The 12,398-nt window shown below is 56.1% G+C and overlaps 1 protein-coding gene across 1 annotated transcript in view; it reads right to left on the bottom strand.

The window, feature by feature from the left end:
• Positions 1-12,398, bottom strand: part of LOC102287225 (calmodulin-binding transcription activator 1) — a 909,062-nt gene that overhangs the window by 70,860 nt on the left and 825,804 nt on the right. Inside the window, exon 9 of the mRNA XM_070385162.1 lies at positions 12,256-12,390. Coding sequence (XP_070241263.1) covers positions 12,256-12,390 — 135 coding nt within the window. The remainder of the gene's footprint in view (positions 1-12,255; positions 12,391-12,398) is intronic.

Genomic DNA, 12,398 nt, shown 5'->3' with positions numbered 1-12,398 from the left:
AAATGCAAACTTGGCCATGTCTCTGCCCCTCCAGCCCTCCATGGCTTTCCTCTTCTTGGGGATAAAGCCATTATTTCTCATCCTGGCTGGTACCTGGGGGTCCCTCTAACCTGTCTGATCTGATCCCCACTCTCTCTCCACCTCCCGAGCCATCACATGCTTTCTACAAAGCTCCTTCCCACCACAGGCTGTCTGTTCCCTGAGTTTTCCCCCCCTCTTCATGGAGTTAGCTTCTGCTCCTCCCTCAGATCTCAGATCAGGGGTGACTTCTTTAAGAAGTCCCCCCACCCACACACATCTCCTCCTAACCCTCCATCACAAATTCCCGACAGACTTGCTTGTGCACAGGCTTGGTGGTCAGTTCTTTTTTCCTCACAGGGACCTCATCTGTTCTTGCCCATCCATTCTGTTGTTCTGATTCCAGACCTGGCCCAGTATCTGGCATCCAGTGCGGGGTTCCAGCACCAGTTAGTGAATAAATGATAACAAAGAAAGAATTGCTAGGGGAAGAATTTACAAATGGTAGTGGGAAAGCCAAATAAAAAGAAGGTGTCCTGAGTTGGGGGGAGGGGGACAAGGGGAGGGGAAGTCAGCCTTCAGAGCAGACAGGCCTTAGAATAGAAATTTTCAATAGCGCCAGAGTTCTTTAAAGTGACCACAGGGTGAGAGGCCAGAGGGAAGAGCATGTGTGAAGAAACATGCCCAGAGGGGAGAAACAGTACAGTGTTTGGGGAGGTAGAGAGGAGGGGAGAGCCTTCTGCGGGGGAGAGGTGGGAGAGCTGAGGATAAGGCAAGAAAGATAGGCTGAAATCAGCTTAGGAAGGGTCTTGGGGTTAGACTGCACAGTCGGGATTGCCCTTGACCTTCCCAGATGGCCACGCCCCTCCCCACAGGTGCTGCTGGCAGCCCTGCCTCCCTCTCTAACTCATCATGTGGCACTGGGCTACGGTCACCAGTTTTCAGGTCTTCCCCTCCCAGGGGACAGCACCTTGCACCTCGCCTGGCACGCAGCAGGTGCCTGTCAATCTTTTCTGAACACAGCAGTGAGGTGCAGCAGGGATGGGGGTGGTGCTGGAGAAAGTGGCAGCAAGAATGGAGCCCTCCCAATGGGGAGGCTCCAGCCCTAGGGATGTGACGCTAAAGGCCTGCAGTATAAAAATGGCAAAGCAATGGAAAATGGGAGGAGGAAGCCCTGTGGGTTTTAAAGGTGTTCACTTACAAACTTCTTGGCTTGGTAGAGAGGGGACTGTGGGGAAGAAAGAAGCAGGAACAAAGGATGTTTCTAGCTTTGCAGGTCTCTGGCAGATGCAGCACAATTACAGCAGGGAGAAGAGGCCAGAGGAAGACTCCCATTGTGATGAGGTCAAGAGCAGATGGGTAGGTTGAGAGCCATATGTATGCACTGCTATATTTAAAACAGATAACCAACAAGGATCTACTGTACGGCACAGGGAACTCTGCTCAATGCTATGTGGCAGTCTGGATGGAGGGGAGTTTGGGGAGAATGGATACATGGATTTGTATGGCTGAGGCCCTTTGCTTTTGTTGTGTACTGGAAACCATCACATTATTAATTGACTGAGTGTGTGCTAAGTTGCTTCAGTCATGTCCAAGTCTTCGACCCTGTGGACTGTAGCCCGCCAGACTCCTCTGTCCATGGAATTCTCCATGCAAGAATACTAGAGTGGGTTGCCATTTCCTTCTCCAGGGGATCTTCCCGACCCAGGGATTGAACCCAGGTCTCTTATGTCTCCTACATTGGCAGGTGAGTTCTTTACCAACTAGTGCCACCTGGGAAGCCCCATAACCGGCTCTACTCCAATACAAAATAAAGTTGAAAAAATAAAAAATAAAAGGAGGGTTGATCTGAGGAAAAAAAAAAAAGAGAGAGAGCGAGCAGATGGATGGGGTCAGACCACCTGTGTATGATTCTTTCTGCATCACCTGCTCACTGCATGTCTCAGTGTCCTCGTCTATACAATGGGGACTTTGTTGTTGTTTTGTTGTTTAGTGGCCAAGTTATGTCCGTCTCTTTGTGACCCAATGGACAGTAGCCCGCCAGGTTCCTCTGTCCGTGGGATTTTCCAGGCAAGAATACTGGAGTGGGTTGCCATTTCCTTCTCCAGGGAAGCTTCATAGGTCGTTGGGAAGTCTGAGTGAGTTAGTACACGTAAACGCTTCATGGATAGGTCCTGGCAGTTGGTGGCACATGGATGTCAGCTACCGTAACCCCTGGCTGGACAGCTCTGTGCCAAGAGGCAGGTTTTCAGAAAGAGACAATCACGTGGCTCAGAGGTCTGTCAGCTCTCCTTCACGTCTCAAAACCCAGGGATGCAGCTTTGGTGCCTCTGATGTGACACAAGACATCAGCAGCGCCACCAAATAGGGTGAGGAACCGTCTCAGACCCAGACAGGAGAAAGGACACTCGGGAGCCCTTTCCACCTGCCGGTGTAAGAACTGGCCCGGGGCCTCAGCCAGTTGGTTTCTCACCTGCCCTGTATTGCAGCTCCTGGAGTCTGTGAGTCTGGCTGTGGGATGTAGAAGGGGAAGTGGGTGGGGGAAGCCGGGCACGCTGATCTAGAGGACGTCTGTCCTGATTCAACAATGATTTGTGGCCAATCACTGCTCTTCTGAGGGCCGATTCCTTCCACAAAGATGAGGAGGTCGGAGGATGTGATAGCTGCTTCTTTCAAGTTCTGTCTCTCGAAGTGTCTCATGTCCACTCTGCCATGGGTTTTTATAAATCTCTTCTGTTATTAAATATGGAACATCTGACACATGCCTGCCTGTCCCTTTTTTTCCCTCAAACAAAGGACTTTGAGTTCACGAGTGGAGCATGTTGGCAATGGAGAAAGCTGGTCTCCAGCCTGTCAGACTATTCTGAAAGTCCTGTTTTCACAGCAGCAGGAGACAAGGTCTGTCACTGGGCTGCTTGGAAGGGATCAGAAACGTGTATTTTTAGGAGTTTTTAAAAGGAGAGGCCTTACGCAGGGTCCCAGCCAGAGGCCATTTTGCCTTTTCAGTCCTGTGAGGAGCTGGAAGGCTCGTGGGGAGTCTGGGGTCTCATCTCACTCAGCTCCTGGACTCCAGGACCTGGCTTCCTCCCAGAGGCCGCACCAGCACCCACTCCACCCCCAGCCCCTTCTCTTTGCTGACGGATGCTGTGCTGGGCCTCCCCATCTCAGGACCATGGTTCCTACTGCTGAGTCAGCAGATCAGCACTTCTAGTCTTTCCCAGGGAGGTTCTTTATAGGAGCCAGATCCCAGAAAAGGTGAAGGAAGCCTGCAAAACTCTGGCCTGAACTGGCCAATCCCTAGGCCTGCTGGTCTTTCTGGGATCCCAGCTTTGCCAAGAGGTCTTTCTTTGAGTTTAGGCCCCCTGGAGCAGAGCTGACCCATGTCCAAATGATGTGGTTTGATAACAGGAGTCTGTTGTAATGGATTTAGGAGCAAGGGTGCTGCTGCCTGAGCAGGCCTGTGGGGCAGCCATCGGGCCCACCTACAGGATTCCTGCGTTCCAGCCACAAGTGGTCGGGGCAGAGAGGCGTCTCCACCGAGTCTGACATCCACACGCCAGTTGGGGGTGAGTCTCATTCTGTTCCTGCCTTGGGATTTGCCTCCATTCCCACACCCCAGTGGAGAGTGACTGGGAGGGAGTCAGTCCCTGGGACTCGAGCAGGTGTGCATGTCTCCCTGAGTCTGGAAGACATCCCAGGGACCACAGACCTGTGTGCTGGTTTGCTGGGCCAACACCAGAGGGCACGACAGGAAAGGCAGGATCCGGGGTCTTTTCTCCTGCAGCATGAGGAGGGGTGGGGGCACAAGGTCTCCTGGGCCAGGTCTTTCCTGTCCTGTCCCAGCCCGGGGAAGGCCAGGGCTCCGAGCTCAGAGACAGTCTCTGGGAGTTTTCAGCCACTTGTCTGGGTTCTGTAAACTCAAGGAGCTCCCTCCTGCCTTGGGGTCTTTCTGTATATGGTTTGCTCGGCCTGGAATGCCCTGCTCTCCTACTCCTGGCATTGACAGGCTGCCACTTCTCTTTTCTCGAAACACCCTCTTCTCTTGGTCTCCCTGTGGTCATGTCCTCCCTGTTTTCCTCCTGCCTTGCTGGGTGCTTCTTCTCACCCGTTTGCCAGCAGCTTTTCCACTTGACATCCAACTTCCTTGGAGGTCCAGTGGTTAAGAGTCTGCATTTCCAATACAGGGGAATGGGTTGGATCTCTGGTTAGGGAACTAGATCCCAAATGCCTCGCAGCAAAAAAAAAAAAAAAATACTGGGGGTGCCCCCGTTTGGCCCTATGCCCTCTCCTGTCCTTTATCCACCCTCCTTCATGGCCAACTGTACCCCAGACCCAGGCTTCCCTTGTGGCTCAGCTGGTAAAGAATCTGCCAGCAATGTGGGAGACCTGGGTTCGATCCCTGGGTTGGGAAGATCCCCTGGAGAAGGGAAAGGCTACCCACTCCAGTATTCTGGCTGGAGAATTCCATGGACTGTATAGCCCATGGGGTTGCAAAGAGTCGAACACGACTGAGTGACTTTCACTGCCTGCACCCAGACCCATGATTTTAAACTCCGTTGCTCAGCTGATGACATCTCAAGTTTATCTCCATTCTGGATCCTTCCCTGGCCTGAAGACTTTCAAACCCAATGATTTGCCTGGTGACTTTAACAGCCTGTCAAACATAATGTGAACAAAACCCACTCGAGAGTCCCCTCTCTCCCACTTCACTGCTTCTGCAAACTCCTCCAGCTCAGGAAGTGACTCCCTGAGTCCCCAACCCCTGTTGTTTAAGCTCCAAATCTAGGCAACACACATCCTTCTCCTTCTCATCCTCCATGTTCAAATCATCAGCAGGGCCCTTGGCTCTACCCTCAAAACATCTCCAAACTGTGTTTCCTGTGACTTATCATCCAGCCTCCCTGGAGCCACCCTCATCCCTTGCCTGCATAGATGCAGAGCATCTGGGGTGGATTCTCTGCAGGTGGAGTCACAATTCATGCTCCAGACAGCAGCTGGGGGCAGCAGGGATCCTGAAAACAGAACTGAGCGTGTCCCCTCACCTCCTTATAACCCCCCTCCCCCACTGTCCTCAGGATGAAGTCCCAGCTCCCTGCCTTGGTTGATGGCCACCCCTCTCCCAGGCCTGGTCCCTTCTCATTCTGCTGCGCCTCCCCTTAACTCTGTTCACCACCACACCCCCCTCAACACCCCCAACTCACCAGGTGACTTTGTTCCTGTGGTTCCCTCTACCTGGGATGTCCTTCCCAGGATCTCAGCCTAGTTGGCTCCTTCCTGTCACAGCATCTTCCTGGAGGGGCCTCTGCTGGCTCCTAACCTCAAGCTGCCACCCTGGCCGCCCTCTACCAGGTGGCCACCCATTGTAAGTACTCTGACATTTCCTCTGTGTGTGTCTGTTATTTTTCTCCCTCCTTTGAATGTAAACTCCAGGAAAAGAAAGGGCCCCTGGAGTCCAAGCAGTGCCTGGTGATGCAAGAAGGAACGACCTTCGTGGAAGGAGGCAAGATGAGAGGCCAGAAGCCTGATTAGGATGTGCAAGAATATTTGGGGCTGAGTCAAGGTGGTGGTGGGCTTCCCAGGTAGCTCAGTGGTAGAGAATCTCCCTGCCAATGCAGGAGATGCGGGTTTGATCCTTGGGTCAGGGAGATCCCCTGGAGAAGGAAATGGCAACCCACTCCAGTATTCTTGCCTGGGAAATCCCATGGACAGAGCCTGGTGGGCTGCAGTCCATGGGGTCGCAAAGAGTCTCGGACATGACTTAACGACTAAAGAATAGCAAATTAGGTAATAACAGATCCAACTAGTTAAAACAGCTTCACTGGATTGGGTGGGGCCCTAATCCAAAAATGGGTGTCCTTGTAAAAGGAGAAAATAGAGACACAGATACAGAGAGAGAAGATGCCATCTGATGATGGAGGCAGTGATTAGAGTTATGTTGCTACCAGCCAAAGAGCACCAGGGATCACTGGTGGTCACCAGAAGCTAGAAGAGGTAAGAAGGATTCTCCCTTACAGCCTTCAGGGAGTGTGGCCCTGCTGACACCTTGATTTTGAACTTCCAGCCTCTAGAATTCAAGAGACTATGTTTGTGTTTTAAGTCCCCAAGTCTGTGGCCATTTGTTATGGAATCAGTGAGAACCTCATGCAACGGTCAAGGATAAGTTGGTTGATGCTGGCCATCAGGGGTCGAGCTTCCCACCTTCAGGCCTCAGGATGAGCCACCTATGCCCTGCCACCCCCTCCCCCACATGGCTGGGAAGCTGACCCTGTGAGAGTGACCACGTCTGCCCAAGCTCCAGGGCTTCACCCGTGGGTTTTACTCTGCTTCCTGCCCAACAGCCAGGACAAGGATGCAGAGCCTGCCTCCCTGGCCTCTGCAGATGCTGGGCTTGCCGGTTCTCTGCAGGGCACCATTCGTCACTGCTGCAGGGAGGCGGCTGAGGCCCAGCCCCAAGGTGACCCATCCCTGCTACACCGAGAGCTCCACACAGATCCATTCAGTGGGGCCAGGCCGTAAACCGCAGGAGATCACATCCCCTGGGGGCATCTGAGCACCAGGCCCCTTGGTTTCTGCCTAAGAAGGGCTAAGGACAGACACCCACCCCAGTTTGTAATGGCATGGACCCCACAGAGAACAGAACACTGAGGAGAAGGAGGGAGCGAGGCCCTGGCTGGGCAGCTGCAGCTCAGACCAGAGGTCCTTCTGGCCACTCAGCTTCAAATGTAAGACTGGCTCACATCAGCTTCTTTCTGCCACTGATCTTATCTCTTAGGTCTCTGCTGTGCAAAGAAATACCCAGAGACCCAAGAGCTAACCCATGTTGGCACACCCCAGACCCCAGTGTAGGTGAATGCCAGAAGATTCTAGGCAGTGCTTCTTCTTACTTACAGAGCAGACCCCTGTGTCCAAGCCTGCGAAGTTGGTGCAGAGTGCTCCCAGAGGAGGAGGGCATGGACCCCACCTTGGGCACTAACTCAGCCTGTAATTCAGGCACTCTCCAAAGTCAAGACCATTCACAGATGCTCTATGTCTGATCTGAAAGACTCTCCTGAATTTTGTATTCTACTCCATAAAACAAATCTTTGATTTAGTAAAAACAGTGGCCTTTCAAATTAGTTACAACTAGATTACTTACCCCGTGCTCCTCCCCTGCCCCCATCATCTGGTAGAAGTGAAGCGTTTTGTGATAGCTCTGTGGACGTTCTCCCTGGTTGAGGGTTTGTCACACAATAGGCCCAGAGGAGGGTGGCTGGGAGGTGGGCTGGGGAATCTGCAGGAGGGAGGGAGCCAGGCCAGGAGGAGCCAGCAAGGTAAACACATCAGAGAGCCCTGGGGTGTCCCCATGGGGGCAGGAAGCATCCAGAAGCTTCCTGGGGCCAGTCTCACAGTTGGAATGGCCCCTCCTGTTGCTACTGGGCTGCGCCTCTGACCTCAGGCTCAGTGTGTGGTCTCCCACTCCTGGTGGGTGGAGGCTGCTATTAGAAACCAGCCAGCAGGGGAGAGGCTGGCAGGAGCATGGCCACAGGCCAGGGACAGGCGGCTGGGAGGTGAGGGGAGGTGGACAGAGCTGGGGACCATCCCAGCTACACATCTTCTAATAGCAGTGAAGGTTTGGTCACAGAAGACCAAACAGGGAGACCAAATCCTTCTTTTTCTTCTCTCCACCTCCTTACAGGAGGGCAAGGCTCCCATCTTCCATACTTCTAATCCAGAGCCCGGCTGCCCCAGAGCCTGGCTTACTGGGTACTCTACTCTGGGCCTGGTGACCTGGACCACAAGTTGCCAGGGTGTCCGCCCTGCCCCCGAAGCAGGCCCCTAGGTGATGAAATGAGAGCTACTGCTCACCGCTCTGCCTCAGATGACAAGGTCCTTCCCCTACTGAAGGTCAGCAGGAGGCCTGCCCAGATGGCTGGCCGGCTGAACCCAAGAAAGCTGCATCCATGACTCCCTTCAATCCTCTCACCCCGGGAGGAGGCTCAGCCACCCAGAGACAACTGAAAATAGAGTCTAAGAATAAGCTGCTTAGTGGGGTTTGGAGAGGGGCCCAGGCCAGGGCCTTGGGGAGCATCAGCTGGTTGCAGAGGAGAGAACCAGGCACCCCGAACTTCCACTCACCTCTTCCAGGGACGGGGTTACTTAAAGGTGTCCCAGGGCCCTTGGCCAGATGTGAGCCCCATCCCCTCGGTTCTAAAACTGCAGGATCAAACCACCTGGGTTTATGCTTTTTGCAAACACAGGCCCAGCCAAGGCCATCTAAACACACAGCATCTCCTCCCCACACTCAGCAGAGCCCTGGCAGTCTCCACAGGACCCGAGGTGGCCAGGAGTGACAGTTCCCAGAGGCCTTCCAGAAATGGTCTCCAGGGTAAACTGGCTGCTTGACTGCTTCTAGCCTGGAAGAGGCCCCACTGCTCCCCAAAGTCACGGCTGGCCCGCCCCAGACCACCCTGGGATCCTGGTGCAAGCAACCTGTGGAAATTTGCTCTGAATCTGAACGTCTGGGAGAAGAAATGGTGAAACTGGTAGCTCCCTGAGCGCCTTGAGTAAAGGAAGTGACTGTTGCACCTCCTGGGACCCTTGCTGCTCCCTCCCCGCAGGGGAGGCTCTTTCCCCTTCCTTAGCCTGGCTGCAGCCTGCTCAAGCTGGCGATCTCAGCGGAAGAGACACTGCCTCCGGGAAACCTTCCTGAACACCGGGCTGGATGCAGTTCTCCTGATGTTTCCCGTGACACTTCATTCATTCACGCAATCATCCCTAAGACAGATAGGAACTGTGGCCCGCAATCTGCCAGCCTGTGCTAGGCAGGAGGGGGGGGGGGCAGGCACACAAGGCCTGTGCCCCCCCTAGAGCTCACAGTGAGGGGCGGGGGGGGGGGGGTGGAGGCCCCAAGTCTGGGGGAAGCGATGCAGCGCCCGCAACCCCAGGGGCTGCGCTCCCCAAAGTCGGCTTGGAGCGGGTAGATGCCGGTGGCTGCGGTTCTTCCCGGTTCTCCCCCTCCCCCGTTTCCACGCGCCGTCTCCGCTTGGATGGCTGTGTCCTGCTGAGATTTGGGGGACGCGGAGCCCCTGCGCAGATGACCCCCTGCGGGAACGATCGCCTCCCACCCGCTCTGGCTGCCCAGACAAAGGCTGCGCCCCAGCTGCGGCCGCTGAGCGCGTGGATTCCGTGTCAGCGTCCCCCACCCAGTCTTCAGTTTGGCAAGCCAATCGATATTTTAAACAAATGAAAGCTGAAATTCTCTTCCCAAACAACTCTCCCTTTCTGGGATGGGGGAGGGGCAAAGAGCGCCCCCAGGATCGCGAGCTGGGCAACAGACGCAGGGCGGGGGCTGGGACCAGAAGAAACTCGCGCATCCAGAGGCGGCCGCCGACACGGGAGTGCGCATCCCTGGCCGCGCGTCCCCGCTCTCTCCCCGCAGCGGGCGGGGGCCTAGCGGTGCCGCAGTCCGCGGGGCGGGCGCGGGCGCAGCTTGCCCGCCGCTTCGCGCAGGGCCACTGCATTGCAGCTGCGCCGGGCGTGCAAGAGTGCGTGTGTGCATGCGTGTGTGTGCGACTGTGTGTGTGCACGCAGCCGCGCCCCAGTTTGCCAGGCGCTGCTGTCCCCGCACCCCCTCCCGTTCCGCCGCCGCCCCTCCCTCTCGCCGCAGCGCGCGCGCCCGCACGTCCCCGCGGCTTTAACTGCGAATTTGCCGGGTAACCGTGGGGGCGGGAGGGACTGAGCCGAGGAGCTGCGGAACCCGAGGGGAGGGGAGCCGAGAGGAAGGCTTCAGACAGCCTGGCCGCTGCGGCATCTTCTGCGACACACTTATCCACTGCCGGGTCATAGGGTTGGCCAGAGCCCTGGGGACCCCCACCCTCTGGGCTGTCCCAGTCGTCCTCTCTGCACTGAGAGGATTATGTCCCCGGCGCTGTGGCTGCCCCCCGACCCCCCGCCCTCGGTATTATTTATCAGGCTGGATAAATGCGGGTGGCTAAGTCACTCGTATTCATTGAAGGGGGCGGAGGACTAGAAGGACGTTTTATTCCTCTACCCTGGCAAGGTGGGAGGTCTCGTGGTTCCTGTGCTCTGGACCCCTTTCGCCTCCCACTATTGAAAGGATGCCTGGTCAAGCCTAAAAGGAAGGAGATCCACGGGGTCCTTCCAGGCCCCCATCTACTCTCTGTCTGGGGGTGGTCCTGCCTTCTCCCCACCCCACCTCCTGTCATCTCTCCTGTGTATTTGCCAGGGGCTGGGGGATGTTTATTTCAACCGGAGGCCTAGGGAGGTCAGAGCTCCAAGTCCCTGCAAAGGGGGCTGCTGAGGAGCAGTGTCCAGCTTGGCCAAGGACTCAGGGGTGTGCTTCTCATGGAGCAGTTAAGGTGGCTTCCCTTCCCCATGGTTCCTGTCATAGCGTCTTCTCCTGCAGGCACCCTCCTGGATAGCTGGCTCTCTGTCTCCCCTCCCCACGCCGGGAGGCCGGAGGTGGGGGGTGGGGCAGCTGATATTTCCTGTGCTTCCAGGTGAGGCTCTGCTTGGCTGGACTTGGTTCTCGGAAGTGCTCCATCTCCCATGCAGGTCCCACACTGACTGGTCCCAGCATCCTTCAGTCACCCTGGAGAGGTGACCTGGTCACTGAGGGAGAGCCAGGGCTCTGCAGACTTCCCTGTTCCCTTTCCCATTTGTTCTGCAAAACTGAAACCGGATTTCCTGAACGGGAGCCCCTGGTCACCCTGCCCTTCTCTGTTACATCCTGCGGGTCATCCGGCTGGCTGCAGCCTTGGCCAGGGTGGCTGCCAAGGCCAGCCTGGTGCTCCCAGGCAGCCACTGCCAGGCGCAGATGCCTGCTGACCCAAAGCCACCTCCGGGAACAGCTCAGAGGGTTCAGTGGCCGGGATGGCTGCCAGGCACCCTGTCCCTTCTGGGGCCAGGGCTGCGATGAGGCTGAGGTTTACACCCTGGGTGGCTCAGGAAGGCTGCCAAGGCATGTACCCGTGCCCAGAGATCCTCCAGCGGCCAGCAGCAAAGGGAGGTCTGAGAGGGGAGAAGGCAAAGGGCTGCTGTGGATAGGAAAGGGGAGCTTAAGGAACTGACCCTACAGAGGGCCCTGGGTGAGCTTAGCCGAGACCTAACACCTTGGGTTGGCATGGTCTCCAGCAAGGGATCCCACAGACAGGCATCTCTGCAGCTGCCCTGATACAAATGGCAGGTTCAGTCATCCTTTCCATTCTGTCTCTGTCCAGAGCAGACCATCAACTCAGCCCTCCAGCCAATTTCGGAGCTTCCCTTGGGCATGTCCATGCATGGAAGGGCAGTCTCTGACCTTAGCACCCTCCTCCCCAACACCCCGCCACCCCTGTTGAGCAGGGCAGCTGCTCTTAGAGAAGCAGCCTCAGCCATCACATCCAGCCTCCTCCCTTGGAGCCACTGGGGGCTCCCTGGCCCTCCACCCTCAGTCCTGATGGTGATCCTGGGCTTGTGTCAGATGCTCTACAGGACAGTGCATGCTCAGTTGCTCAGTCGTGTCAAACTCTTTTCCAGCCCCATGGACTGTAGCCTGCCAGGCTCCTCTGTCCATGGAATTTTTCAGGCAAGAATACTGGAATGAGTTGCTCTTTCCTACTCCAGAATATCTTCCAGACCCAGGGATTGAACCTGTGTCTCCTGCGTTGGCAGGCGGGTTCTTTACCACTGTGCCACCTGGGAAGCCCGTATAGGGCAGAAGCCGAAGTAAAAATAGCTTAGAGGCAGGAGTGATGGGTGGGGAAGAGTTTCCATAAGAAGGTTTGGCTTATGGTCTCTAAAAGGCAGAAGCACTGGACACACAGCCCCGAAGTCCAGCCTTGGAATCAGAAAGAAGCCCATCTCGGGCTGCCTTCCCCCGGCCTCGCCTCTGAGAGGCTCAGGGCTTGGCGCTGGCCTCCAGGAGCCCCTCTGCTTCCAGGAACTGCCCTGGGTGGGTGGCGATGAGGTGGTAGAGGATGCTTCGACCTGGCTGCTCTGGGGCTGTTGAGAGAGGCTTAGCAACTTGGGGGTTTGTCTGGCTGCCAGATCCCCTGGCAGGCCCTGGGCCCAAGCTCACAGACTCACTGTGTTCCAGGGAAAGGCCGAGATTAAGGTGAGTCTCACCAGGTGAGACTTGGGCCCCGAGCAGAAGTCAGGATACCTGGGTGCTTCCTCCTTTCTCACACCTTGTGCACAGGGTTCCCGGGTGTCCCTCTGCTTTGGGCCTTGGTAAGGTGACCCGAACGCCCTTCTTACCGTCCAGTGACAGCCAGTCGTGCTGGGAGGACGGGAGTGTGGGCAGGGCCCGAGCTTTGTACTCAAACACCACCGAGTTGGAGATGATCTGGTTGTTGAAGGCAACTTGTAGGGTCACAAGACCAGTGTCGTGGGCTGAAAGC

The sequence above is a fragment of the Bos mutus genome, chromosome 16 (genome assembly GCF_027580195.1).
Source record: "Bos mutus isolate GX-2022 chromosome 16, NWIPB_WYAK_1.1, whole genome shotgun sequence".
Lineage (NCBI taxonomy): Eukaryota > Metazoa > Chordata > Mammalia > Artiodactyla > Bovidae > Bos > Bos mutus.
This window is presented reverse-complemented; position numbering and strand designations above follow the sequence as displayed.